The sequence below is a fragment of the Argentina silus genome (assembly GCF_951799395.1).
Source record: "Argentina silus genome assembly, chromosome: 7".
Taxonomy (NCBI): Eukaryota; Metazoa; Chordata; class Actinopteri; order Argentiniformes; family Argentinidae; genus Argentina; species Argentina silus.
In genome coordinates, this window is record NC_139661.1 from 7,794,975 (window position 1) to 7,821,601 (window position 26,627).

General features: G+C 41.4%; 4 protein-coding genes across 5 annotated transcripts; 2 read left to right on the forward strand and 2 right to left on the reverse strand.

The window, feature by feature from the left end:
* The first annotated feature begins 598 nt into the window (after positions 1-598).
* smarcb1a (SWI/SNF related BAF chromatin remodeling complex subunit B1a) lies at positions 599-3,688 on the forward strand. Its single transcript, XM_083672628.1, has 9 exons — positions 599-695; positions 906-1,017; positions 1,116-1,245; positions 1,365-1,502; positions 1,626-1,753; positions 1,948-2,114; positions 2,293-2,483; positions 2,921-3,052; positions 3,229-3,688. The coding sequence occupies exons 1-9, from the start codon at positions 612-614 to the stop codon at positions 3,266-3,268; spliced, it is 1,122 nt and encodes a 373-aa protein (XP_083528754.1). The 5' UTR covers positions 599-611; the 3' UTR covers positions 3,269-3,688.
* Positions 3,689-3,834: 146 nt separating this feature from the next.
* On the reverse strand, positions 3,835-7,496 carry derl3 (derlin 3). Of its 2 annotated transcripts, XM_083672626.1 has the most exons (7): positions 7,344-7,496; positions 6,789-6,854; positions 6,607-6,680; positions 6,172-6,265; positions 5,438-5,633; positions 4,966-5,056; positions 3,835-4,708 (listed from the first exon to the last, which is right to left on the reverse strand). In XM_083672626.1, exons 1-7 carry the CDS (start codon positions 7,431-7,433, stop codon positions 4,600-4,602), a joined length of 720 nt encoding a protein of 239 aa, XP_083528752.1. In that variant the 5' UTR covers positions 7,434-7,496; the 3' UTR covers positions 3,835-4,599. The 2 variants fall into 2 exon arrangements, with proteins under 2 accessions (XP_083528752.1, XP_083528751.1); XM_083672625.1 differs by having other exon boundaries at positions 6,607-6,854.
* A 177-nt stretch (positions 7,497-7,673) lies between these two features.
* Positions 7,674-16,822, reverse strand: mmp11a (matrix metallopeptidase 11a). Its single transcript, XM_083673656.1, has 8 exons — positions 16,716-16,822; positions 12,087-12,352; positions 11,034-11,177; positions 10,809-10,942; positions 10,470-10,699; positions 10,100-10,304; positions 9,476-9,736; positions 7,674-9,141 (listed from the first exon to the last, which is right to left on the reverse strand). Exons 1-8 carry the CDS (start codon positions 16,815-16,817, stop codon positions 9,023-9,025), a joined length of 1,461 nt encoding a protein of 486 aa, XP_083529782.1. The 5' UTR covers positions 16,818-16,822; the 3' UTR covers positions 7,674-9,022.
* A 3,744-nt stretch (positions 16,823-20,566) lies between these two features.
* gstt1a (glutathione S-transferase theta 1a) lies at positions 20,567-22,920 on the forward strand. Its single transcript, XM_083673655.1, has 5 exons — positions 20,567-20,724; positions 21,569-21,656; positions 21,753-21,909; positions 22,110-22,286; positions 22,594-22,920. Exons 1-5 carry the CDS (start codon positions 20,613-20,615, stop codon positions 22,792-22,794), a joined length of 735 nt encoding a protein of 244 aa, XP_083529781.1. The 5' UTR covers positions 20,567-20,612; the 3' UTR covers positions 22,795-22,920.
* The last annotated feature ends 3,707 nt before the right edge of the window (positions 22,921-26,627 follow it).

Sequence of the window (26,627 nt, forward strand, 5' to 3'; positions counted from 1 at the left end):
TGTACATAGAGATTTTGTCATGCATTGTACATTATTTCCTTTCGTAATTATAGATTAATAATATATACTCATGTATATAAATAAACACTACGTTTATGAAAGTAAATGCCCTCTCTTTTCACTTTGTTTTCATGTAGTTTCCTGTCACGCTAGGTTGGATGTCCTAGGCAGGTGTTAGAGTAGTGTTTATTTACCGATTAGGCATAAAGATTGCATTCACTGAGATCAAGGGGTTATTAAAAGAAAAGAAAATATTAATAAAAAAGAGCTGAACACCTTTATCACTTATTACAGTTACATCTGGTTCCACCCCTATAGTAAGAGAGGTGTTTATAATCAAGCACATCGACAAGACCGTTTAACCGTGTTGATTTGTAAGGGTCGGAGGCAACATGAAAATCCAAGCCAGTGTTCCATTTCTTTGTCTCCTCCCCTTCATAACCAGTGATCTGTGTTGACGGTCACGGAGGATAGGAGACGAGGAAGGAAGGAAGGAAAGGAAGGAAAGGAACAGTTTTGGACGCGTTCCAAGAAAAGCGTCATTTTGCAGCGCCAGGTCACTTTGGCGTAGCGCGCATGCGCAATATTCAGCTTTGTTATTGCATTACAACATGGCGCTCAGCAAGACATTCGGACAAAAACCTGTCAAATTCCAGCTTGAAGAGGATGGGGATTATTATATGATTGGTTCGGAGGTCAGTATTTCAGTTTAGTAGGATATCTTGCTAGATCTTACGTTTGTAATGTAGCCTAAAGCTACTGTTTATTGTCAATTAGCTATGATACAGCTGCTGTTCTAAGGACAGTTGCCCCGAAACGATCTCCCAGGCCTGTCATTTGCTGTGATTAAAACAGATGTACGTGCTACGTGTTTTAATTAAACATCTTGATATACGTGCTTTCAGGTGGGAAACTATCTGCGTATGTTCAGAGGTTCCCTATACAAGAGATACCCATCGCTATGGAGGAAACTGGCGTCAGTAGAGGAACGGAAGAAGATAGTGGAATCATCGCACGGTCAGTAGCTCTCTACTGCAACTAGAACTACTGTCTGGAGTGGAGGGCTGTATTATCGTTATGTTTGTTGCTAACCCCTGACTTATTGTTATTGTTAGATCATGGTTATACAACCCTAGCCACGAGTGTGACCCTACTGAAGGCATCAGAGGTGGAGGAGATCTTTGAAGGAAACGATGAGAAGTACAAGGCTATCTCCATCAGCACAGAGCCCCCAGCCTACCTCAGGTATTGCTATTAACATTGTGTTTCATCAGAATTATGGGTACTCAGCACTGGTCCTTGGTGATGGGGTGGTTATGGCACTTATGTCACTTATATAGCTTCATATGTCACTTGGCCAACAGGGAGCAGAAGGGTAAAAGGAACAGTCAGTGGGTCCCCACATTACCTAACAGCTCTCACCACCTGGACGCTGTCCCCTGCTCTACCACCATAAACCGCAGCCGGTTAGGTCGCGATAAGAAGAGGACCTTCCCTCTCTGGTAGGTAGAAAGCCTTACGCACTGTCAGAACTACCCACTGTGTGCTTATTTTTAGGTTAGAGATGAATCATGTTCACAGAGTCATTGTTTTTCTTACGCGTGACTGTTCTCCACCATGCGCAGCTTTGATGACCATGATCCTGCAGTGATCCATGAGAACGCCACCGGGTCTGAGGTTCTGGTTCCAATACGACTGGACATGGAGATAGAGGGACAGAAGCTCAGGGATGCTTTCACGTGGAATATGAACGGTTGGTTTGTAGTGCAGCTCTCAATCGTTTTGAGCGTGTGTGTCTTGGATGCATGGGCCTTGTATGCCTTTTTTATGCCTCTTGAGAATTCTGCTATGACATATTTGACTCATCCAGTCATTTCCCGTCCTTGTTCATGTCCTGATTGCATGAGTGAACTGAAGGCTCACATATGCTGTCTTGTTGCCCTGCAGAGAAGCTGATGACCCCAGAGATGTTTGCTGAGATCCTGTCAGATGACCTGGACCTCAACCCACTGGCATTTGTCCCTGCCATCGCGTCAGCTATCCGCCAGCAGATTGAGTCCTATCCCATAGACAGCATCCTGGAAGAGCAGACAGACCAGAGAGTCATCATCAAGGTAAGACTCATAGATCACCATTCCTGTTCAGCAAGGAGGAGGTCAGACCAGAGTTATAGAAACAGGATTCCTATGTGATGGTTAACTGAAAATGCTCGTTCTGCACATGTTCACTCACTCACTTAAATCTCATTCTGGACCTCAGTTTACATTTTCTGATTTCTTTTTTTACCTAAAGCTGAACATTCATGTTGGAAACATCTCCCTGGTGGACCAGTTTGAGTGGGATATGTCAGAGAGGGAGAACTCCCCAGAGAAATTTGCCCTGAAACTATGCTCTGAGCTGGGCCTGGGTGGAGAGTTTGTCACCACCATCGCCTACAGCATCAGGGGGCAACTCAGTTGGCACCAGAGGACATACGCCTTCAGGTAACTTGTACAAAGTGATACAAACACACACACACACACACACACACACACAAAGCTGAAAATGCTAAATGTTAACACCATGTTTTGCACATGTAAAATTCATGGCTTGGAGAGCTGAGATCTGTTGTTTTGGCTATGGTGTGTACACCCATCACTCCCACTCAATGATAGTGTTAATATGTGGGTGAAATGTTATAGACAGTCTTGGCTCTCTACAGCCTCTGAAGTAATGTAAGAATTAGGTGAAAGGGACGGAGGCCCAGGCCCAGACAGTAACCTCTGCTCATATCTGGAGTATTTCAAAACACCAAATACATGTTGCTACATACTTGAAATACTGTTTGTCTTTTTAATGTCTGCTCTCTTTGTCATAGTTGTGCAATGTTGACTGTTTGATGAAGTTGCGTAATTGTTCCTGGCTAATGTTGTCTTTGCAGTGAGAACCCTCTGCCCACTGTTGAGATAGCCATCCGGAACACAGGTGATGCTGACCAGTGGTGCCCCCTGCTGGAGACACTGACAGACGCGGAGATGGAGAAGAAGATCAGGGACCAGGACAGAAACACCCGGTGGGTGTCTATGTTCTACTCTCCTAGATATACACATCATAATCCATATAGTTAAAAGTATCTTTTGCGCAGCAAGTGAACTGCCCACCCACCATCTGCTACATTCAAATGTGTTGTATGTGTCACTAAGGTTACAGCTACTGATATTGGCTCTCCATGTTGCCTTTGTTTTGCAGGCGAATGAGACGACTGGCAAACACAGCTCCAGCATGGTAGAAGATGAAAGCAGAAGATGATGCTTCCCCTACATGAAAATAGGCCATCAGATGAAGAGGCTGTTGGGACTTGCAATATGCTAACAGCAGCAACAGAGACATTCCTTCAGTTAGTTTACCAGAGAAGGTCATCTTCATCAGTCACCTGCGCTCTCAACATCAGTCAATCAACCATCACCCACCCCCCATCCTTTCCATCGTCCCATGTGTATTTTTGAGCAAAGTCTCACCATATCCCCTACTACAATGTGCCCTTTTCCCAGTTTGGAGAAACTCTTCCCACTTTGACCACTGACTTTTTTGCCCACCCACAGAGGGGAAAAACACACAGGAAATCTCAGAGAATATATTGTTATGTTGTATTTGTTGTCTTTTTGTACATTTGAATAATTCTTAGAAAAATAAAAGTGAATGATCTTGATTACCCTCTTAACTGTTATTATGTAAGTGTATGCGCAATAAGTAAATCATGAGATGTAATAATTACAATCAAATTCAAGCTTATCAAAGTTACTTGGAGTGTAACTAGTTAGTAGTATTTGGTTTTGGCACCATATTATTGTTATTAGAGCATTTGAACTTTGCATGCTTCTCTGTGTTCATGCTTTCAACACCCAGCACAACCCAGTTCTACGGTGGTGTGCTAAGCGATTTCTATTTGGCACCAGTGCTTCACCCACAAAGGCAGTAGTTAAAAAGTGCAAACTGTGCAGGTTTCTCTGGGTAAAGGGATTCCAGATAGTCGGCAGATTTATGAATGAGTCCAGCAGCACCAGAGGAATAGTGACAGAACCAAGGTCCACTCCAATGTCACACAAAAACAATGTTCTCTTTCTCTTTGTGGTGCACCATTTCCATGAACCAATAGCAACATGTTAAACTTTGTGAGGACAAGAACTGTGTTGGTATTCAAAATGGTATTTTAACCAGAAAGTAGTTCCACATTATGTGTAAAGAACCTCTGTGACAAAATGTGGGCCCTTTGAAATGGCAAATGATAATGGACCACAACCTGCCATATTACATTAGAAGCACTGTAGTAAAATGCATCAAGTCAGAGAACCGTTACATTCATCACTGGCCTCTTGACTGCATTTGACATTTCTAGTTACAACACTCGCTGAAAGGGAAGTCTGCGACATGAGAGCGATGCACTATGGTGGCTCCTAGTGGACACAATACATCAGCCATTTGTATGCGCCTTTTCTCTTCATCAACACCCTCCCTGAGGAGTAAATGTCCATCCAACGCTTTCTCATGGCTCCCTGTTTCTTTAGTGGGGCTGGGTCTGTGTCTCTGAGTATGATGTGGAAGATGGTCCCCCTACACCTGCTACTGGTTGGGCCCTTCACCACCTTGGTCCTGCCACAACTCTCCAGCCTGGTCCTCAGGGAGAGGAGAGTAACCAGGATCCTCCTCTGGAGTGTCAAACATGGTCCGGCTGAAAAAAGGAGAATATTGCTGTTTAAGAAAAACGTGATGGTTCATTTTATTACAATGTTGTCAAAAATGTATTTCTAAGGGGAGTGAAAATAAAGGACAATGATGCAAGTCTCACAGGGGACTAAAATTGCATTGAAACATTGGAACATAATGAATGCATGATGTCATCTGTGGTTAAAATTCCCGGAGCCAGAGCCCACACTAAACCTTTGAACAGAGCAGAGTCACTGCTCATGCCAATCTCTTGATACTCACAGTAGATCTGGTGTCATCAGGAGCTTCCTGCCCCCTGGCTGGTTTGGAAACACATCTTCCAGAAAGTAATACATGTGCCCGACTCCTATGCCTGAGGAGGAGGAGGACATAACCCATCAGTAGCATTTACAGTATATGACATCATGACAGAAATAGCAATGACTGTCTTTAATGTTACACAACATGTTGTTTATAACCTCCCTTTGTTTTAATCTATTTTTTTGTGGTAAAGTGCATTGTATTGCATTGGTGTATGAAATGTGCTATACAAATCAAATCATTTGATTTGATTGTTTGGATGACTGTGTGTTGCCTGGACAACATTGTCGAGGCTATGTTCAGAGACAAGAGAGATAAACACTGACTATCAGCTTTGTCATACGAGGGGGGGGGAAACCCATTTTGTTCTTCGCTGTCCTGTCACAGCTATCACAAAGGGCTCTGTGAGAGATGGGCACATAACATACTGTACCTAGAAGGTCAACTACAATAGAGTTGCCAAGCAGCAATGAGAATCCCATGAGCACCCAGGGTAGAAACGGTGCCTGGAAGTTAAGAAGGCCAAAGAAGTTCATGCGTATGAAAGGATTCCTTCTACTCCACACATACACCAGCATAATGGTGAATGCCTGGCCCAGGAAAAACAGGTTGGCAAACAGGCCAAACAACTATCGGTCTTCAGTTAAAGACATAAACACATACAGTAGCTACACATACAGTTACAGTACAGCCCAAATTACCTGTTGCTGTTGAACCTAGAATCTACAATAATTCTTTCCTATCCAAAACAGATGTGCTTGAGTAGCTTACATACAAGTACCCACTGAATAATAACATGATAACTTCCAGTATTCAACCATTTCAGCTGGACACTTTACTGGAGCAAATGGTAAAAATAAGTAGGGCTTGTTCAAACACAGAACTGCAACATGCCAACCTGATATAGTATTATACAAGCAATATAGTTGCAAGTTCCTATCTTTTGATCAAGACACATACTTGGAAGTTTGTTAAAAACATGTGCCAACTGAAATATAAAACTCTAGTGCTATCACAATACAAAAACATCCTCATAAGATTCCACCTAGACCACTGCACAATAGTACAAGCTTATTAACTTAAAAAAGCAAACGGCTGTCATTACAACCACGGACTGAAAAAGACCCTGGGTAGTCTACATTTTGTCACTTCTAATGTTAAGGATACAGTCATGAGGACGCCTCCAAACAGGAACATAAATACAAAATCAGCAGTGCGGCCACGGAAAGACCCTTCCTCCAGCATACGGCAATATCGATACCTATTACTGTACGTCAAGGAAGGGATACACAATCAACTGGACACTCAAATGAAGTACTGCTAGATGTATGTAACTAACAGTACATACTGTTAAAGGTGTGATAAAAAGATATATAGCAATATAGTAGCAAGTAATAGTAGGCTTGTAAGAGGAAACAAGGTTCTGCGATTACAAATAGGTTTTGAACATTCAATGCGTTCAACACAGAACTCGAAGGGGTTTATATTATATATCACTTGAAGTTTCATGTAGCCTAATATTGGCCTAGTGTAGCCTATGATGTAGTAACTGAGGCAGGTTCTGTTTGCCAATAAAGCAAAAAAAAAGATAGAGAAAGATACAGAAAGATGATGTTGAACAAGAAACTGAATCCAAGTGAACCAAAAAAGAGGAAGTTGGTAATCAGGCGCCATATCTGTAAAACAGAGAGGACTGAGTACAGTAGTGTGAATGACAGTGTTCGTGCAAGTATAATATGTGAGAAGATTATGGCGTGTTCCTTAACAATCCAATCATAGCCTACCTGGTATCTTCTTATAATCAGGTCTGGATTAAAATATAGCTGAAAAGGGGTGATGACTTCAAGTTGCTGAAAGCAAAGGGAATATACAGCCTAACAAGTTATGATCAGTTATATGACCACCAGCAATCCGGCATAAACTGTTTTACCCTATTGCATACAAGGTTTTCCTCATGTCATCTAATTTTTACAAAATCTACATTTTCTCTTCTGTGTTATTTATATAATAGGCAATGCATCATATAGGCAATACACTTCAGACAATGTTGTCTTTCCTTTCAACCCTTAATTACCTTCTATTGCATGTCTTTTATCATGATAAAATGCCATTTGAGTTTATAAATACCATAAATATTCCAACATATAACACAAAGGCACAATTATCCGTTTGATGGTGCGCCTTACCCGATGGTGCGCCTTACCCGGTTCCTCTTATGGTTAATAAACCAAACATTACTGTGATGACAGTCAAGAGCCATGGGCTATCCGTGCGCCCTGTTTTGACCAGCAAAAGAGCAAGCATGCCGAATGTTACCCCCTGTGCCCTCATTTGCTTACCACCGCAGCTGTAGTCAAAACACAAGCTGTCGTGTACGCTCTGGTAACCGCAGGAATTTGGAAATATTCTTGAGTGAAGCTGAGAGCCATTGTCGCCCTCCCAGAAAAATACTTGTTTATGCGTATTACGCCTGTGATACATTTGGATTGATCCGTCAGGTCTGAGTACGACAGCGTTACCTCAAACAGACACGATGACATTTCAATAGGCACGCCCCTGTTTATATGAGCCAATCAGACAATACAGATCTAGGCTATCGACGGTATCTATCTACTGTACCGTTATCTATCTATCAGATTGACAAAAAGACAAAAGCTGAGACATTCTGACACATTTTATTTGTACCAACACATAGTACAGAATTCATACATTTAAATTTACACAGTAAATATGATATTTGAGTAGAAAAAAAATATTTCAAAAATAGAGATACATATCAAGAACAGAGATTGGCCTATAATGGCTGTTTTATTGAAAGGACAATATCCAGATTTTTCTATTGTCAGCATCTAAAGAAAGACTAATGATATGTGATCTTCAGCTATTGGCTGTAAACAAAGAACCATTAATATTTGACATTGAAGCAGATATGATATCAGTGTCCTGCACTGAAAACTGCAGAATGAATAACTCAACACAAAACCTTAGGTTAGTCTGACATAAAAGATTGACTCACATCATATGCAGCACCAGGGGTCATTTTATCCCTTTTTGACAAACACTGAGAGAAGAGCATAATGGAATGTTACTGAATATACTGTAAGTAACTTGTGAGAATCTTTTGTAAATGCGAGACACTTTATGTACTTTATTTCAAAAGCCATATGTTATTGTATTATCCTGATTATCAAAAAGGATATGTAGATACAGCACCATGATTGTTGTTGGTAAAGAAAGACTTCATAATGATCAGAAAAATGCATGTCCCTTTAAAGACCATGCTTGTGTTGCAACATATCTGGCGTAATGTTAGAGGTCACAATGTCTTGCAGTGTGCTAGTACTGCACTGTAGATGGCACTCTCCCAATGGCTCTGCTGTTTTCTTACAGCTGGGTCCTGTTCAAATGTGTGGGAATGCATCCTTCCTTCCACCCTTCATTGCAGCAATCCCTGGATAGATCAAAGCAAGGGTTCCACTACATGGCATTATGCAGTTGAATCTAGTCATGCAATATCTATGATAACTAAAGAAGGGAGGAAGGATGCATTATTGAAGTATTTGGACAGGACCCCCGAACTCAGCCCTACAGTAACAATGCGCAAAAATAAATACTAGTGTAGCTGCACATGAAGTACAAACTCTGAGGGAAAATTTGCATTTGTTTTCCTGAGAAGAAAAAAAAAGTTTTAATCCATTCAAAGGATTCATTTAACATGGCGAGTAAACCAGACAGATTTGAGGAAGGGCAGACCTTTCATTGAATTCACAACAGTAATGTAATGTGACCAAAAGTCTCACATTGTAAATAGTCAGTTCATCAACTGACTTTGGATGAAGGTTAGGAATTCAATGAATTTCTTCGTCAATTGTCCTTTACACTGGTGCACTGGTCTTGCTACCAAGACCACAACACTGCCTTGGTCTTTACATTAGAAAGGACCATAAAAGTGAGAGCATAGTACATTTTATGTGATCTCGATACTCCACAGCAGCATAATAGTTATTATGAATGATATTCATGAATTTCTACAACCAAAAAAGTCCATGCCAACATGACGGGGGTACCCCTCAAGTGAGTTCATCTCCACAGGGTCGAATTTCCAGTATTGTCTTCCTCTGATAAAGTGGGCATAGCCTGTGAATAATAAAATAAAATAATATTATACAGTACTGTATAATTCAATAATCCACTTGATCTTTGCATCTTTGAGTATTGCTTTGTGCTTTAAGTACAATAACTGCTCACATTTTCACATGCCATTGCTACCAACATGTAGTGGCTATTCACTGTAAGAGAGTTATTGTCTGCGAAACTGTGTAAAATACAGTATGACACTTGCAAATAATCACAGATTTAAAATAGTTAACAGAGACAAACAGTGCCTGAATAACATTATTCAATTTGTACATGCACTGTAGTCCAGTGTCAGATTATGCCTAGGACAGCAAAGCATTGTAACAAATCGTACCGTATTTGTCCTGGAAAGCTGCATCTACATCAGTGGGGATGCCGCTCCACTCCTGCATGCTGCGAGGGTAGACGGAGTCCACGCGGTTCTCACGGGGGCTAAACCTCCAGTAGCTGCCTGACTTGAAGAAGTAGGTGTTGTAGCTGCTATCCTGGCCCCAGCGGAGGGCTGCCTGGATGTGGGAGATTGACAGACCAAGCCTCTGGACGGAGTCTGGCCCTGTGATCTGCCTCTCAGCATCAAACACCCAGTAGTTATGACCTGCCAGATGTATAGAGAAATAGAGAGAACTTCATACAATAACAGTAGATATTCTTGCTGTAGCCCTCCAGGGATGAAGTCTGAATAGTATGAACAGAGTATCCATATACATTTAGCTCTGGGTTAATCTACACTCTTAGCATTATTTAGCCTTACTTTTAGGAGGCTTAATTTTGTCTTAGGAGAAATATTTTCCAGGGGACCTTAAAGGATACTCTCATTGTCTGCCTTTATGTCTGTATACAATGATTTCTGTGTATCGGTCTGTGTGACTAAGTGTCTGTGTATTCATCTTGGGGCTTGTCTGATCCTATGGTATGTATCCAAACCACAGCACAGCATGCCAATATCTATGTCACCCACCTTGAAAGAACCAGATATTCCCTGATTGGTCTTCAAAGGCAGCATCAATGCTCTCTGGAATCCCCCTCCAGTGGCGGGAGGCCAGTGCGGGGTAGCCTTGCTCCAGTCGCCCCTCCCGAATGCGCCACACATAGCGTGACTTAAAGAAGAACAGCTCTCCGCGGATCATAGACACAGCATCAAAGTCTGTCTGACAAGTGTCAGGCTGCAAACAGAGAAGAAGATCACTCCCATATTTCCATAAAGTCATGTGTATTCTTGTGTGGGCGTCATGTCTCAGTTGTGTTTTGTGCTGTGTTGATTATGTACCTCTGCAGCCCTTCAAATGAACTCATAAAAACCCATACATTTTGGTGAAGGTGACACTCACAGCGCTACTCATGATCTCATTGGTCTCTGTGGGGATGTGGGGTGGGGGTGGGGGTGGGACATGTGGACGAGGCCCGTACAGGTATTGGATCCCCCGCTTGTCATCCTCGCTGAGCTCAAGGGGATAGGAGAAGCTGTAAAAGGCAGACATCACAGAACCTGGCTCCCGGGAGTGCTGCAGGCCCAGAACATGCCCAAACTCATGGGCGGCCACCTGGAGGAGATCTGTGCCTGCAAGTGAATTAGGGAGAGGGTCACACCTCAGGGGATACACAACCACAAAGCTGTAAGCAAACTACTGCTTTGTCCTCATTTGACACTGATCCTACAAAACACTCACCCATATTGTTGCCCAAAGTCCATGACTCATCATAGTCAAAATGGATATCCCCCTCCCTGTGTGTCTTGGGGAAGAAGGCATGGGCTAGAATGCCTCCAGGGCCATCAAAGGGTAGGTTATCACCATGCCAGTACCTGGATATCCATATTAAGACAGTGCTGAGAATGCTGACAGAACAGGAACTCTATATTCTACAGACAGTATTGCACAAACACATTTGTATACCTGGTGAAGTCAATGACAATGTCAGCCTTTCCACTGCGAACCTCAGCAAAAGTGAGGGGAGTGACATCACTCCACACCCTCAGTGCTTCTTGCAGGACACGCCGCACCTTGTCCTCACTCATCTGCCAGGGAAAGCGTACGATCCTGAGAGGGATAAACACAGACATCAGGGGCCATAAATCTCCCTGACACATGCATGCACACACACACACACACGCACGCACACACGCACACACACAGATGTCTATGGAGCCACATCAGAGACCACCAAACTTACACTGCTCTCATCTGATATCTACTGTAACTATCAAATCAACAGAATGGTGTGCTGTTACACACATAGACCCTCAGGCTAACAGATACAGATAAGAGTGTATCAGTCAATATCCTTCTCTTTTACTTGTGCTGTGTCAGGTAAAACCACCCAGCATGATTATCGCATACAAACTCATATCGTAAACATGTCACAAGTTAGAATTCGGGAAATAAGATTTTGTTTATGTTTGTCAATATCGAATATGACTATGTCTCATATGACTCACTCATTAATTGGTGTAGCCTGACCAAAGCCAGATACAAATGCCAGGGGCTCCTTTGTCCTCAGTTTGTCCTCAAGACCCCTGCTGTGAAACTGCCATGGCCCAGACTAACCCCATTCCTGTACCAGAACACGCTGAGACTGATGAATTGCTTCAATCCAATAGAATTTGATCAGACCCATAGCCTTGTCTCTCTCCGCTGTGGCCACAATGAGAGGAAGCAGAGGAGACACAGAAAAAGAGACAACAGCCTTGTTGTGCAACCCTTGGGTTTGCATGTGAGAGCTATGACCAAAAACAGGGGCCTTAAAACTCCAGATGGATAGAGCCTAATTGTGTTCTCAAGGACACACTGTACCACCCTTTCCATCAGTTGTGAAGGTAACTATGCACAAAAACATGTCACATGCATTGATGAACATTTCCCTAGGTTGGAAGAAAGCTGTACTTACAGTACTGTAAGTGCATGCATTACAATAATGTGGTTATACAGAGGTATAGATAATAATCTTACTTGTAGGTGAGGTCAGTCTTCTCCCAGCGCCCTCCAAACAGAGTGAAGCGTTTCTGCCTATGCCGCCCCCTGGAGGGGACCTCCTTCTGTGTGGGGTAATCAGGCACGCCACAGCGGGGCCGGTTGGAAACCCCAGTGCTGTTAGTGACCAGGGTGGGCCTGAGAGGGTCTCCCCTGGTCAAGGCTGCATCTTTGAGTGTGTCCTGAGCATGGACGGCTCTCCCTCGCTTCTTCAGGTCATGGAGATCAGATGTCTGGAGCCATCCCTTGGAAACAACAGGATTCATGAGTAACATGTATCATATATTTCATACATATTTACAAAACTGGCACATATCATAAGGATCAAAAAGAAAGTGTAGTAATGGAAAAAAATCACATTGAGAACAATAGAATTTGGGCAAATATGCTGTAATCTCCCACTGTAGAGTTTGTGAGAGGCCAACAATAACAACTGAGATTCTCCATCGAGTAAACAAAGAACAAGAATGTGCATCAGAGAGGTTTCCCTTGTTGACTTGGGAGTGGGGGTGGGCAATGAGCTTACTGTACTGTCAGTTACAGTATCACTGCACATAGGAACTATTACAGTAAATATCCCCCTGTAGAACTTGGAGGAAATGGCCCTGCTCATTACCTCAAGGGTAAATTACAGAGAGAAACTCTTCGTTGTGGCTTTTTGTGGTTGTATAATTCAAGGCCTGGCTTTAACAGTTCAGGAAGCTTTTCAGGTCTTTTTATTGCCCCCCAAAATATTGACATGTCCCTCTCTTACACTGCTACTGTAAAACTACACATGTTCATGAGAATGAAGCATATTCTATAAAGGATAAGAACATGTTGTGAAAGAAGTCCTCATCCTGTTGGCTTTGTTGAGAGAGCATGTTCCCTTCAGTCCTGCTCTGTGAGGCTGAACCGTTGTGGAGTTGTAGGATAACGGGAACAATGCCCAGCAGGACTCGTGGAATGTGCTCCAGACCTCAAAACCAGAGGGCCTTACCGTGAGTTATGCGTCCCTAATCAAGGGAGGAACACTACACAGAACTCTCTGACCCTCCAATTCTATTTCAGTGCAAACAGGGCGCCCAGAATGAATCTAACAAAGGTTTCTTACTAATATATGTATTTTGCTAAAGTTAAGTTAGTTTGCCAATGTATTAATGTGATGTATATTCAACAGCAAAGGAAAAGGAGTGTTGGTTTGCTATGTTGTAAAACATGGCTAATTCTATACAGGTGGCGCCATGCACACTAAAGTCATTTTAAAGGTTACACTTAACTTAACAGGCTTTATAAGACTTGCATTATAAGACTTGCCATAAGCACATGGCCTTCCCATACTGTCTTACTGCTACCATCACATAATGACCTTTAGCTATTATCAGCCAGCTCGAGTCATTCAAAAAAATTGATTGAGGAAAACATAAAAGCTTAACCAGTAATTATGCATTACACCTGTCAGTGAGTGTTACTGAAGAGATCAAAGGACTGTGCAGTTAAGTTGTCAGTCATAACCGCCTCTCATCTGTCAAATGGATCAGATGACCTGTCCGACCCCTGGGGCGTGGGTAAAAACAAAGCTACACCCCTCAAATTACAACCAGTTCGTAAATTCAAGGTTATGCCCTGACCAAGTTCATTACTTTAGTGCCACAGAATCTGTGTGGAATCTTTGGCAATAGCAAATGTACACAGCATGCCTTCTATGGTATGCCTATGTTTACATCTATGTACTGTTCTGTAGATATATCATAATGGATTAATAGTGTTTTTCCAAGTGCTTTTCCACACTTCACATTGTATGGGGGAAACTCACTCATTCTTTCTGGCCCCTCTGGATGGTAGATACAAATGGAGCACAGTTCCCCAGGCAATACTGAAAAGCTCTCTGCAGCCGGTTTGACTTGAATGTTCTCATATCATATCAGAGCAGACAGGGTAAATCCTGACTGGAGACAGTGGCGCAGTGTTTCAGAAAGCCCTGGGAGACTCAGCCCATCATCTCCTGCTGACTTTGCAAGAAACCACTGATGAATCACATACCCCTAAGAGCTGGCCTCCAGGCGATATGGGGTGTTTAAACATTGTGTGTGAAATGGGGGGGATGTGAAGGGGGGGTCTATTACATGTATGGACACATCTAGCTTCTGGTTACCGTGATGACAAGCACAGGGGATCTGACAGTGGTATTCAAAAAGCACACATTCAACATGTCTGTACAAGGTGCCTTTAAAAGTGTCTACATTTGTACTTGTTGCTGACATTATAAAACATGGGGACTTTCTCTTCGGTCACTCTTGCATAGTCTTGGCAGGAATGAAGACATGCAATACTAAACACACTTAAAGAGGATCTGGTTTGTGAACTAAGCAACTCTGTAAACATCCAGAAAGAAACATCCAGTATGATGCGGGAAATGTGTCTAGACTCTTAAGAAAATGTTTACATGAGAAACCAGATAAGGTCTTGATTTGAAAGATGTATTATATACACAATAGTCCTGAGGAAGTAATGACTGTTTCATTATAACGGAAGAGAGGCTTTAGATGATGAGGTGGGAGATGCACTGCTATAAACAAATTCCTTGGTATCTGCTTCCTTATCCTCCTTATCCAATACATCAGCCACTATCAGTAACACCAGGCAATGGACGATATGATACAAATCCTCTGGGTACTTACTGTGCTCTATTATCTTTCCTGGCAAACAAACTCTCCCTCTGAGACCTCAGGCTTCCAAATTCTGTGTCTGCAGAGCTGAGAAGATGAAGGGCTGATGTCATCCTCACCTTGCATGACCTGATCATCATTGACATAGGGTGTTTTAATGGTCCTAAGAACCCCTCCTATAACTGATGTTTTATGGAGAGAGAGACTGTTTCACTTTTCAGGGGGAGGGACATGTATGTGTGTAACACTCACTGGCATGTTGTTCCATTCACTGGACACTTCCAGAGATGGTGCAGCTGTGACCTAGTTCAGCTGGTGGAAACTATGGGAACTGAGAATGCTTTCTGATGTCACCTTTGCTCTCACAGTTTTTGGCAGCCAGTTTTGTCAGAGGACATAGAAGCAAAACAGGAAGGAAAACCAAGGGACATGGATTTTATTCACAAAGGGATATCCAAACAGCAAGCCCATAGTGTTCCCTCCGTTTTCCCTGAGAGAGCAAACAGGCACTTTGTGTATCCTGACCCAGATGCCACAGAGAGAGAAACTTGTCCGTGCTTGTATAATCACTCACTCTTTTGTCAACAATGGGGAACAAATTGACAAAACTACAGATTAGGCTTTCCAGTTCAGTAAGCAAGGCATAACATTTAATTATTATTTGTATGTGTTGCCATCACAGGTGCAAGTCAATTTAATAACAAGTAAAGAGTTTTTAACAACCTCTCATCCAGTCTATTGAGGGGACATGTTTGTCATGCTGTCCTCAATATTGGTTCGACAATATCAAACGGTTGAGCTTGTTTGTCTTGAGGATTGTTGGGAGAAACCATTTTCATTGGTAAAATGTAGGGTTACAAACCAATAATCCCATCCATTAATGCATTTAATACTGCATGTTGGTGTTTAATTCATTAATTGATAGATTTTTACATAGGAACCCTCCCAATGTCAACGTGGGGCTTTCCTCTATCTCCTCATTCATGGTGTTGCCTATAGACTTGTTATTACAGCTTCCTGCCCTGAGGAAACAAGAACTCAAGAACTCAATGAACTCTAGATCTACTATTTAACGCATGCCCACATTCCGAGCATATTATGTTGTACTATTGTTGCAGACACGATTTTTATCAGACCAATACAAATTGGTTCATCACTGCATGGAGGTTGAAAATGATAGTTTCTTGATGTCATGTCATTGTGCCAAGTCGCCTATGGATCTATCACATTGTCATTGCTGGTAAGGGACAAAGATAGGTTCTGACATATTTTGGATGACGCTGTTTGAAATGCTATGTCATGGTATTGCATGGCATGGCCTATCAAAACAACCAAAAACATGCATCTTCATTGATAGATTTACATAAACCCGTTCAATAAAATAAATAAATCTCCAAGAGTTTCGTCATTGGATTTGCCTGAATATCCCCATATCCTCATCATTACATGTCAGACTCAGGGATCCTCATGACTGATCTCGACAGCAGCCAGCCAGAGAACAGTACAGCACTCATACACGAGATGTGGGCTATATTTTCGCGCCCCAGGTGAACGAAATTGCACGGAGCAAGAGGAAGTCCTGATGAAAGTTAACAACTCATCAAGGCGCGGGAAGAACTTGCACAATATCCGCGCGCGCAGCGCAAGAATCATGTTTCAAAGGATATTTGATGAATCCTGGAATAAGTCCTGGAATCTCTGAATCGATTGTCATGAACTTTCGAGAAACTTCGCAAACTTCTGTCACGCGAGCTCACTTGGAGCGGCCGCTGCAGGTGATTTGAAAAGCACGACCATTCATCGAGGACAGACAAATTAGACCTGCAGTTTAAAGGTAATTTGAAGTTTGAACTAAAACCTAGATTTTTATGTCTGTTGTTGAGGTTTTGGTCTCCAAACAACAAAGAGATATTAAAGAGAGATGTTTTCATGTAAAGGAATAAAACTGCTCTCCACTCACCGGCGCTGTTTTGTACCTGCTTGCTCCGCGCATTGGCAAACAATGCATGCTTTGAAGGCACTGCAGCGTAAAGACGCAGGATAGAAGAAAAGTCCGCATCATCACCATTATCATCATCTGGACCCGTGGACAGGTTGGGTGAGAGTGCCACGGGCAGGAGGCTCACTGCTGTCACTGGAGCTGGGGAATGACGGCTCCGCGTCTTGTGGGCTCTTATATAGGTTCTGATTTCTTTGTTCTCTTTTTCTTCACATAGCCTACACTTTTTATAGCCTGGAGTGATAATACCACCCGCTACCACGTGACACTTAACCCCTTTTGTGCTGCGCGAATATGGATTCAAACCAGATGATCGAGCCTACCTGTGCGGAAACCAGAAAGGCACTAAGGCACTTTCAGCACTAAACATGGAAAGAATGCAGTTGAATGTTTTTGCGTGTTATTGAACATAGCCTATGAATATTGCATGTTGCTGCAGTAGCCTATAGGCTATTCATTCTCAAAATAATGGCCCACAATTGGGAATGGTTGTTTAAACACATATCAACCTTGCAAGAAACTAACTAAGTAACTTAAGTGGCATTATCTAAAAGTTTGGACACATTCACCTTAACGCGTCTATAATTATTTGAATAACTAGTTTTAACCCGACAAAGCAAATTAAGCCTTTGTCCTATTAGCGGTGCTCTTGTTTATAGCCAGTCCAAATTTTTTGGTTAGTTCCACCAGGTATGTTAAATTACACCCACATTAAGGCATTCCCTGCAACTCTATTTACGTCTGTAATTTCTGTAATTATGGCCTCTAAATACCAATGAGGAATTGAACAGAGCTACTCTGTTTAATAACTGACAGGCGTAAAAAGTTGTTAAATAGACTACAAGTAAAAGGCTTCAATAAAATGCCATAATTTGCCTGGAAAAGAATTGCAAGCCACAAGCCACAGTCTGCCTCTTATCAAAAGAGAAGGGAGTACTTAAAGAGGTGTTTCTGTGTGTGTGTGTGTGTGTGTGTGTGTGTGTGTGTGTGTGTGTGTGTGTGTGTGTGTGCGTGCGCGTGCGCGTGCGTGCGTGCGTGTGTGCGTGCGTGCGTGAGAGGGAGGAATTTGCTTACACAATCAATTGACTTATAAGAAATGACCCATGTGTTTACCTGAGAGGACACTCGAGTGGAAGATGTATTGATTCCAAGGAATCATTTCACAAGCCGTTTTTGGGCAGTGCCTTCTTCGTAATTACTGTTTATAACCGTATCACTTCTAACTCATGAACCAGGGCCAGGTGTCTCACGGATGCTGACCTCAGCCTCCCTCACACCCCTCCTCCTCACTGTTACTTCACTAGGCCCTCTCAACTTGCTGAAATTATAATTGATAAACACCAATTAAAGTGTATGTAATACAAGACTAGTTTACATTCATGGCAGGCTGGTTACATTTCACTCAAGAACTTAATGACTTTATTTCTTCACTGTGTGGCTCTAGTGCCAAAGGCACTTGATGACCTCCTTCTCAGGAATAACATGGGTCAGTCAGGGTCATTGTCAATGTTGATGTAAAGTTCCTGTGTTGACCGACCAATGTGCAACAGCCCCAGTCTCATTTACTTGCCGTGAAAACGTCTTGAAGGAGGTAAGGGAGACCTTAAACACCTATCCAAGCATGTTATCAGGTCTACATTTTTTCCAGTAGAACTAGTTACCAAATTCCAGGTGCAATTGTCCAGTCACCCGTTCTAAGTACTGTATCACTTAAAAGTTTAGATCTCATTTTTGTAGCAACCCTCATCTGTGTTGTCGTCATTGTGTGATGTATTCAGAACTACGAGGGAGGCCTGCATTCACAGCTGGTCTTTATTTAGACCTTCCGCTGTATTCCCCATAGGCTTGGGCATTGTTCTAATGACTGAACGGGTAATCGAATTGTTGAAAATGTTAATATTGAATAAAGAGTAGAAATGTAATTATGTGATTAGAATTTTGCCCAAAATTGGGTCAGATAAACATATGACACCTTGATCAAATGCACATGGTGAACTTTGTTCAGGTGAAAATTTTTTGGTCCCACTATATAACATAAAAGGCTTTTTGTTGTTGTGTAATCTTTGGCCCCTGAACCTAAAGACGTGGCTGTTCCCACTATGAATTGAAGCTACAGTATGTCTGCTTATCGGATGCAGAGATGATATCATGCAACTGACTGATGTCCTTTGTAGTATGTTCTTGGTTTACTCAGTGCATTTGTCTGTAAATTGTGCACAGCATTGCTCTCCAGTGAGATCATTCGCTGAGTGGGGGTTCATACCATTTCAAATGCCATTAAAGCTTGGCTGCATTAGACCTCTCTGCCTCTCTCTGTCTCAAATGTCACTCCCCAGCATGGTGTCTTAAGAAACGTTTTATTCCTTTCCTCAAGAAGGTTTCCTGTTTCATATCGTCTTTGAACACCAGGGCAATCATACTGCTCTTTACAGAGAAGGGCAGCTATAAATCCTTAGGTGTTTGATATATAAACCTTGACCATACAGTATAAGTATGTCAAGTTTTGATGTGCAGGTTAAAATACTGTGGTCTGGTAACGTTCTTCAGTTGTACTCTTTACGAATTGGTTAATCTGTAACAACTAACGATATAATAGTCATGCGATCTTAGTTGTCTTTCACAATTTAAATACTGTCTGAATATTGTCATGTTGATATCAAGACCCTAAAAAGCTTCTCCTCATATGCTCAGTTATGATTTGGTGTCATTCCCTTTAATCAAAACAAAGACCATATGTCAACCTAAATGCAAACCAGACCCTCAGCGCATAGGCATGTGCAACCAGTCCCAAACAGCCTCGTCTTATAGGCTGGCTGTAGGGCCGTGAAAGTTGGCCCTAGGGGGAACCATTAGCCCTTTTTTCTCTCCCCCAAAGTGACCTGGCTCAACCCTTTGTGGGACTTCACCACAACAAAGAGTTGAGGTGAATTTGGTCACTAAGTTACTCTGCTGAGGCTGAAGAAAGATCAAAGCATGAGTAAGAAGTATGGTAGTAATTTTATTTTTACTGTGATGTGATGCACAGCTTTTGTGGTCTGTTGATTCCTTCTCCAATTGCACTTTTAGTCATCTGTCAGGTTCCTTGAATTTCTTAACGCGATGCAACTTAATGTTGTAATCATCACAAATCTCTGGTAATATGATAGATATCAGGCTCATCTTTCACATCAATCAAGTACTAAAAAGCCCATCTTAGATTTTGATGAATGCACAATAGTGACATTTATGCCATACTTAGACATATGTTAAGCCTGTTAAGCTCTTTTTTTTCGTACACACTATTATTATACTAAGACAGCATACCCAGTCACAACAGTCCACTGCAAGTGGAGGCAAGGGAGTGCAAGGACTGTAGTTGAATGTATAGATAGTCTCCAGACCCATGTTTGTTAATAGGGTGAGTGAGTTCTTGGACTTTACACCTTCCACCCAAGTCACCTGTTTGTCTCAAAGGCACTCAACCTTCCTCAGAAAACAAAGCAACATTCCATGAGATTGGTGAATGTCATGAAGTCAGATCAATAATTATGAAGAATTATGAAAAATCACCTTTTCATAAAGAATTTAAGTTTACATTTTTATTACAGAAATGCCATGAATTTACATTATTACAATAAGCCTTTGTTACTATTTCTTATATGTGAAAGTGATGGCTGAATCACTGGGTCTCAGTTATGAGTTATATTCTGTTCCAATGCTTGGACCAGACAACCACCACAACACCACACTTACTTTGACCTGTCGTAACTACTTATAATCATTTGGCTTTAGGGGGAGGGGCTCTGTAGGAACATAAAGAGTAGCTCTTGCAGAGAAGAAGAGGTTCGGCGCATAATATCTCCTCGAGCTTTCAAGACAATGCCGTTGGAACTCTACCTTGATCTATACTCTCAACCATGTCGGTCTGTGTTTCTATTTGCCAAGAAAACCGACATTCCATTTGATTACCAGGTTGTTGATCTGTCTTCAGGTACTGCGTGAGATATTACATGTTTGGTTTGTAAATTGTTAGAGGATAATGGTCTATTGTCTGCTCTTGATAGACATGTTTATTAGAGATAGTTAATAACATTCTATGCGGCAGTAAATGCTTGCAGCACTTTTTTGTGTGCAAAAGTTTAATTGGATGTAATTGATGACGAAACGTCTGGGTGAAAAGATCAATTGCAAACTTTGAACTTGTTACATAATGATGATGTTATGCTATTCAGGAGGTTAATATCTCTCACCTTGGCCAAATAGCTTACAGACATGGACAAACAAAGTTGTATACAGGTATATCAAGTATCACAATTGCATTGTAATATGTGAATATTTACACGTTCGTTCATCATAGGATTAACAACCAAAGTCATTCCTTCACTTACAAACTTAAAGGGGCAATCTGGAATTACTACATCCATTTTTGGACTTTGTATACTGTGTATACAAAGTCCACTGGATACTGTGTATAGCCATTGATTCTTGAAGAATATAACTTATAAATGCCTCATCAGCTTAGTTCAACTGTCTTACCTCATTAGAACTCCATTGTTTGTAAACAATCACTGTAGAGCTTCAAAACATGGTTAAAACTATCATTTTGATCTCATGGATGATCAGTCTTTGCACCCATAGCTCCATGTATTAATTGGTTGGTTACATTTCTACAGCCCCATCCTTCAGCTGTTTACCAAAAAAAAAGCTGCGGTGAGACTTAATTGTTTGAAATTCCAGATTGCCCCTTTAAAGCAGGATTTGTAAATGGATTTGGATTAAGAGTGATTCATGTGTCAAGTTTTTTTTTACATACTTGAACTTTTGGCCTCTCTCAGGCCAGCAGTATGGGGAAGACTTTGGCAAGATCAGTATGGTGAGAAAGGTACCTGTCTTGAAAGATGGAGACTTCATTCTTACAGAGAGGTACAGTACAGTAGGCTACATTAAGATTAACTTTTTAACAATTTTGTTTTTGGGAGAGAAATCCTCTCAATAGTATAGTTCTCTCTTGTGTTGTAGTGTTGCAATTCTGAAGTACATGGCTGAGAAATTTGGCACCTCAGGGTCAGACCACTGGTACCCAGCAGACCTGCAAAAGCGAGCCCGAGTTAACGAGTACCTGTCCTGGCAACACTCAGCCATGCGAGCCCATGGGTCAAAGGTGTTCTGGTTCAGGGTAAGCTCTAAAAATCAATATGTTCTGTTTGTAGAACTAGACTGTTATTGACCAATGGGGTAGTGTTATGTAATGACTCATTAATGATTAATTTCACTCATCACTAATATTGAGGTACAGTTTGCTTACTAGGTCACCAGATTGAACATGAAAATATACATGTTTGAAATCTAATAGGTGTCTAAATATTTTCATTTTAGGCCATGGTTCCCATCATAACTGGCTCTGAAGTACCAAAGGAAAAAATGGACGCTGCTATGGAGGACTTGATGCAGTCACTGAAGGTCTTTGAGGAGAAGTTTCTCGCAGACAGGCCCTTCATCATAGGGGAGCAGATCTCACTAGCAGACCTGGTGGCCATAGTCGAGGTCATGCAGGTACAATACGATCTCTTGAATGAAAACAATAGCCTGGAGGAGTTAATCAATTCGACACTATTTCTTTTCTTTACAGTATGAATGGGAAGTGTTGAAAGTGATCTAGGGTAGAGTAGAGTGAATAGTAGTGTTAGTAATGTTTTGTGTTGTGTTGTGAGAATTCCGTGTCAGTTTCCAAGCCTTTGTGTTAGGAATTCTCTCTTGCTGACTGTTGTAACGATCCCTCTAAACGTCTTTGATACAGGTGTGCTCTGTACTTCCCCTTAACAGTGTAAGATGACTCTTCCTGTGTGTTTATGTTATGCAGCCTGTTGGCACTGGTCTAGATGTCTTCGAGGGCAGGCCCACTCTCAGTGCCTGGAGAGACCGGGTGAAGAAGGAGATTGGCGAAGATCTGTTTGACGAAGCTCACAAGATCATCATGAATGTAAACGGCCTGGCCCAAACCTTTGAGAAAAACGGCATGCTGGAATTTCTCAAGCCACGGATTCAGAAGATGTTCAACTAACTGATGACAGGAGAGATAATAGTCAAAAGAGTATTTTGACCTCCACCACTGTCAATGTTTTAAATTTTTGTCTTAATTTTAAGTCTGTGATTTGTTGGAATAAAGATTGCATTTCTTAAAAATCTATAGAGATTGACATTTGTCTGTTTCATATTTTTACAGATGATACAGTATGCATAAATTCTATTTGAATGTTTTTTTTTAGGTTTGAACAAACTGTCATCAAGCACAGAAAATGTCAAATTAAGATACAGTGTGTTTACAGCTTATCAAGAAAACATTTGGATGGTGGAAAGAAAGCTCAGTGTGTTCCCTACCGATAGTTTCCCATTCCAAATTTTGTCTTAAACCTGAAAAACTCTTATCCTTTGATTTATTGAATGAAAAAGCATTTCAGCAGAGGTTATACATTTAAACAGGCACTGAGAAGCAGTACAAAGAAATCACAATAAACAAAAAGGAACCTGTTTAGTGAAATGACAAATTGAAGTTAGATGAAAATGTAAGCATACTGTTGACTGATGTTACACGGGTCACAGTTGATTGAACATTTATATATTTGACTGAAAAAATAAGTTAAAAGAGTTAACAACATATTTAAATTCATTTTATATCAAGATAAGGCATTTGTATGCAGGAGAGAGGACTACACAAGAGTGTATAAAATACAAGCAAAAGGGTAGAAAACAACAAAACATATTTTCAGTAGATGTGACTGAATAACCACTGTCAGCACCTTCATCCAACCAAACTAATAATATATAAAAGTATGTGTATCAACCTGCCTCTGTTTCTCCACTCAGGCTCTTGCTTGATGCATTTGATGCTTTTTCACAACAGGAAAGAGCCCAGAATTTCTCCCTCAGGGACTTATTGGAGATGGTCAAGAGAACACCAGTAGCTATGCAATAGAAGGAGTAACCCAGCAAGAGCAGGTTTGAAGTGAGGCTAGACACAAAGATTGCATGGAAAAAGAAAAGGGCTATTATTAACAAGGTGGTTATGTAAACCACTACCAGAGACACAGTGAGCCTGCACACCAGCAGGTAGGACTCAGCACTCTGGAACTCGCTCTTGTTCTTCCTCATGGACAGCGTGTGTTTGCAGAGATGAACCACCAGCATGAAGGAGGTGGGCAGCATGACCATCAAAGGTAATAGAACAAGGTAGCAGGTGAAGATCAGCACATACAGTTTACTGTTCACCCAGGCAGGGAACATCGGTGGCCCGACTGCACATGTGTTGTTCTCTGTCTCAGGCATGACGTACGATTCGTTACGTTGATAAAGGAAGAGGAAGGGGGTAAACATCACACAGGAGTTCAGGAAGGTCACCACAAGGCTCACGTTGATGATGAGTGAGATGTTGCTCTTGATCTTACCAAACAGCACTGAGGAGAAGCTGACCACCTTCACGCAGTAAAGCACACTCAGCCAGGCGATGGACCAGAAGCTCATAGAGCTGCTGCTCATACACATGTACAAGATGGCTTTAAAGAACAGGGGAATATACTGCCAACAATACACCCTTGCCCATATGGAGAGCATTAGGGCAAAAATTGAGAGGTGCAGGAACACGTTGCTGATGGAGATGGAGCAGATGACCAGACCCACTGTGTGGATGCCTCCAGACTTCCACTGCTGGACTACCGTTGCGATCAGGTTAAAGCTATTCCAGAACACTCCAATAAGAACCAGGATGGCAACACCATACAGTCTGACATAATTATAAAATAAATCCATGGCTTAAACCAGAGGGGAACACTGGCAGAATTCTTATTAGTTATGAGACAGAACGATACCTACATGGTATCTTATAATGAAAATGAGAATTGCTTTATGCAAATCTGTCCCTGCTAGTCGTGAGTCCCTGAGTTAATGTAAATGAGAATCCATTTGAATTGTTTTTATGTAATGATCATTCCATGGCAGAATTTGAAAACACAAATTAGACATAATTAAGGCGGCACATGATGGTCATTGCCATTTTTCTCTTATGAAAATCATCCAGGTAGTATACATTGTGAATAGAATGAAGGTAATTACTGAATTTGCAATGTTGTAATTGGGGGTTGTGGAAGAAGGAGGAGGATGGGAGTTGAGTCCCTGCGTCCCTGAGTTAATCCATTTTAATTGTTGTTTTGTCAGGATCATTCCACGCCAGAACACAAATTAGTCATAATTAAGACCATGCACGATGGTCATTGAGGAGGAGGGGAAGGACAGGGGGCTGATGTTGATGCTTTTATTTGTGGTGTGTGCTTTGTGTTGTCTCTGTACAATGATCCACCTCTGCTCACCACTCTCCTTTTTTTCTGTCTGGATTTTCGATAAGGTTACAGCCAGGTCACATTGTTGTTCCTATTAAGAAAGAAGACATTCACTCTTCACTGTCCCCCTTGTTATCGCTTTGTTTGCACAACCTCTTTCAAACAACTCTCCCCTAATTGCAACGCATTCAGATCGACATCAATATCACTCTCATAAAATTATTTTTGTTTACAGACCAGACTGTAATTTACTTACAAGTATCTTCTGGGGACTGAACTTTACATTTTGGCTTGGTGTATTTCCCTATTCAAATCAATGATGTACTTCATTTGGACAAATGATTGTTTAAAACAAAGTTTTGTGCTTTTCCTTTTCCATGTCATGCTTTACTGCGTCATTCATAATGCAAAATGTGTTTATGAGACAGATTTCCGCTGAACTGGCCACGACAATGGTTGAAGTTAGAAGGCTAGAGGGGATAGGCCATTGATAATTGGGATATACACATATGGAAGGCTTTGCAGTGTCATCATATTAGGGGGTCTTGTAGACAATTTGCTATACTGTATCTATTTCTATGCAGCTTTCACTTTGTGACTGCCACAAGACAATTACAATGATATACTTTACTGCCATCTAGAGTACTACATGGTATTCTGGATCTGTAAAGTAGACCTATCATGCCACCCACGCCCAATTAATGATTCCCTCCTAATGTTGCCAAAGTGGTTTGCAAACCACTGACAGTATGTAACCTAGATAATCTATTTAACCACATTATAGAAAATCTTGTATTCTTAGGCCTTCTTCGTTTGTTATTATTATATGTATATTTAAATATATGTTGAATATAGCCTATACAATGCCCTCCATAAGTATTGGAAAGAGGAAGCATTTTGTCTTCTTTCAGCTCTATAATCCAACAGTTTGGATTTTAAACCAACACTTACCATGGGGTTAAAGTAGAGATTGTCATCTTTAATTCAATCTTTTCTTTTTTTCACTATTTAGAAATAACAACCCTTTTTATACAAAGTGCCCCTATTTCAGGGCAGCAAAAGTATTGGGAAATTGGCATGACAGGTGTTTCTGGTTAGTCAGGTGTTCCTCACATTATTTGTGAAGGCATAAGAGAGCTGTCAATGTCTAGTATTGATTCTAGACTTTGCACTTGCCTTTGGAGTCTGCTATTGGTGTCTGTCAACATGAGGACCAAATAGACGTCAGTGAAAGTCAAGGAAACCATTATGAGGCTGACATATCAGACAAATCTATCAGAACCATAGCCAAAACCTCAAACTTACCAAAATCCACAGTTTGTAATTTAAAATGAAAAAAAGCACTGGTGAGGTCAGCAATTGCAAACGGGCTAGGTAGGCGAAGAAAGACTTTTACAGTGGATGACTGAAGAATGCTCAACATAATTAAGAAAAAAAATTCTCCACAGATCAGGAACACTCTCCAGGAGGTAGGTGTGAATATGCAAAATACGTCACCAGTCAAACTATAGAGGCTTCACTGCAAGGTGCAAATCACTAGTTATCCTAAAAAGCGATGGTCAGG

Coding starts and splice junctions, on each gene's coding strand:
- smarcb1a (XM_083672628.1), top strand. CDS start 612: ATGGCGCTCAGCAAGACATTCGGACAAAAACCTGTCAAATTCCAGCTT. Junction 1,246..1,364: donor GAGCCCCCAGCCTACCTCAG/GTATTGCTATTA, acceptor CTTGGCCAACAG/GGAGCAGAAGGGTAAAAGGA. Junction 3,053..3,228: donor GACCAGGACAGAAACACCCG/GTGGGTGTCTAT, acceptor TTTGTTTTGCAG/GCGAATGAGACGACTGGCAA.
- gstt1a (XM_083673655.1), top strand. CDS start 20,613: ATGCCGTTGGAACTCTACCTTGATCTATACTCTCAACCATGTCGGTCT. Junction 21,657..21,752: donor GACTTCATTCTTACAGAGAG/GTACAGTACAGT, acceptor CTTGTGTTGTAG/TGTTGCAATTCTGAAGTACA. Junction 21,910..22,109: donor CAAAGGTGTTCTGGTTCAGG/GTAAGCTCTAAA, acceptor TTTTCATTTTAG/GCCATGGTTCCCATCATAAC.
- derl3 (XM_083672625.1), bottom strand. CDS start 7,433: ATGGCTCTCAGCTTCACTCAAGAATATTTCCAAATTCCTGCGGTTACC. Junction 6,855..7,343: donor TTTTGACTACAGCTGCGGTG/GTAAGCAAATGA, acceptor CTTTGCTTTCAG/CAACTTGAAGTCATCACCCC. Junction 5,634..6,171: donor TTGGAGGCGTCCTCATGACT/GTATCCTTAACA, acceptor GAAGACCGATAG/TTGTTTGGCCTGTTTGCCAA.
- mmp11a (XM_083673656.1), bottom strand. CDS start 16,817: ATGATGCGGACTTTTCTTCTATCCTGCGTCTTTACGCTGCAGTGCCTT. Junction 12,353..16,715: donor GCAGGTACAAAACAGCGCCG/GTGAGTGGAGAG, acceptor GTTGTTTCCAAG/GGATGGCTCCAGACATCTGA. Junction 10,305..10,469: donor ATGAGATCATGAGTAGCGCT/GTGAGTGTCACC, acceptor CTCTGTTTGCAG/CCTGACACTTGTCAGACAGA.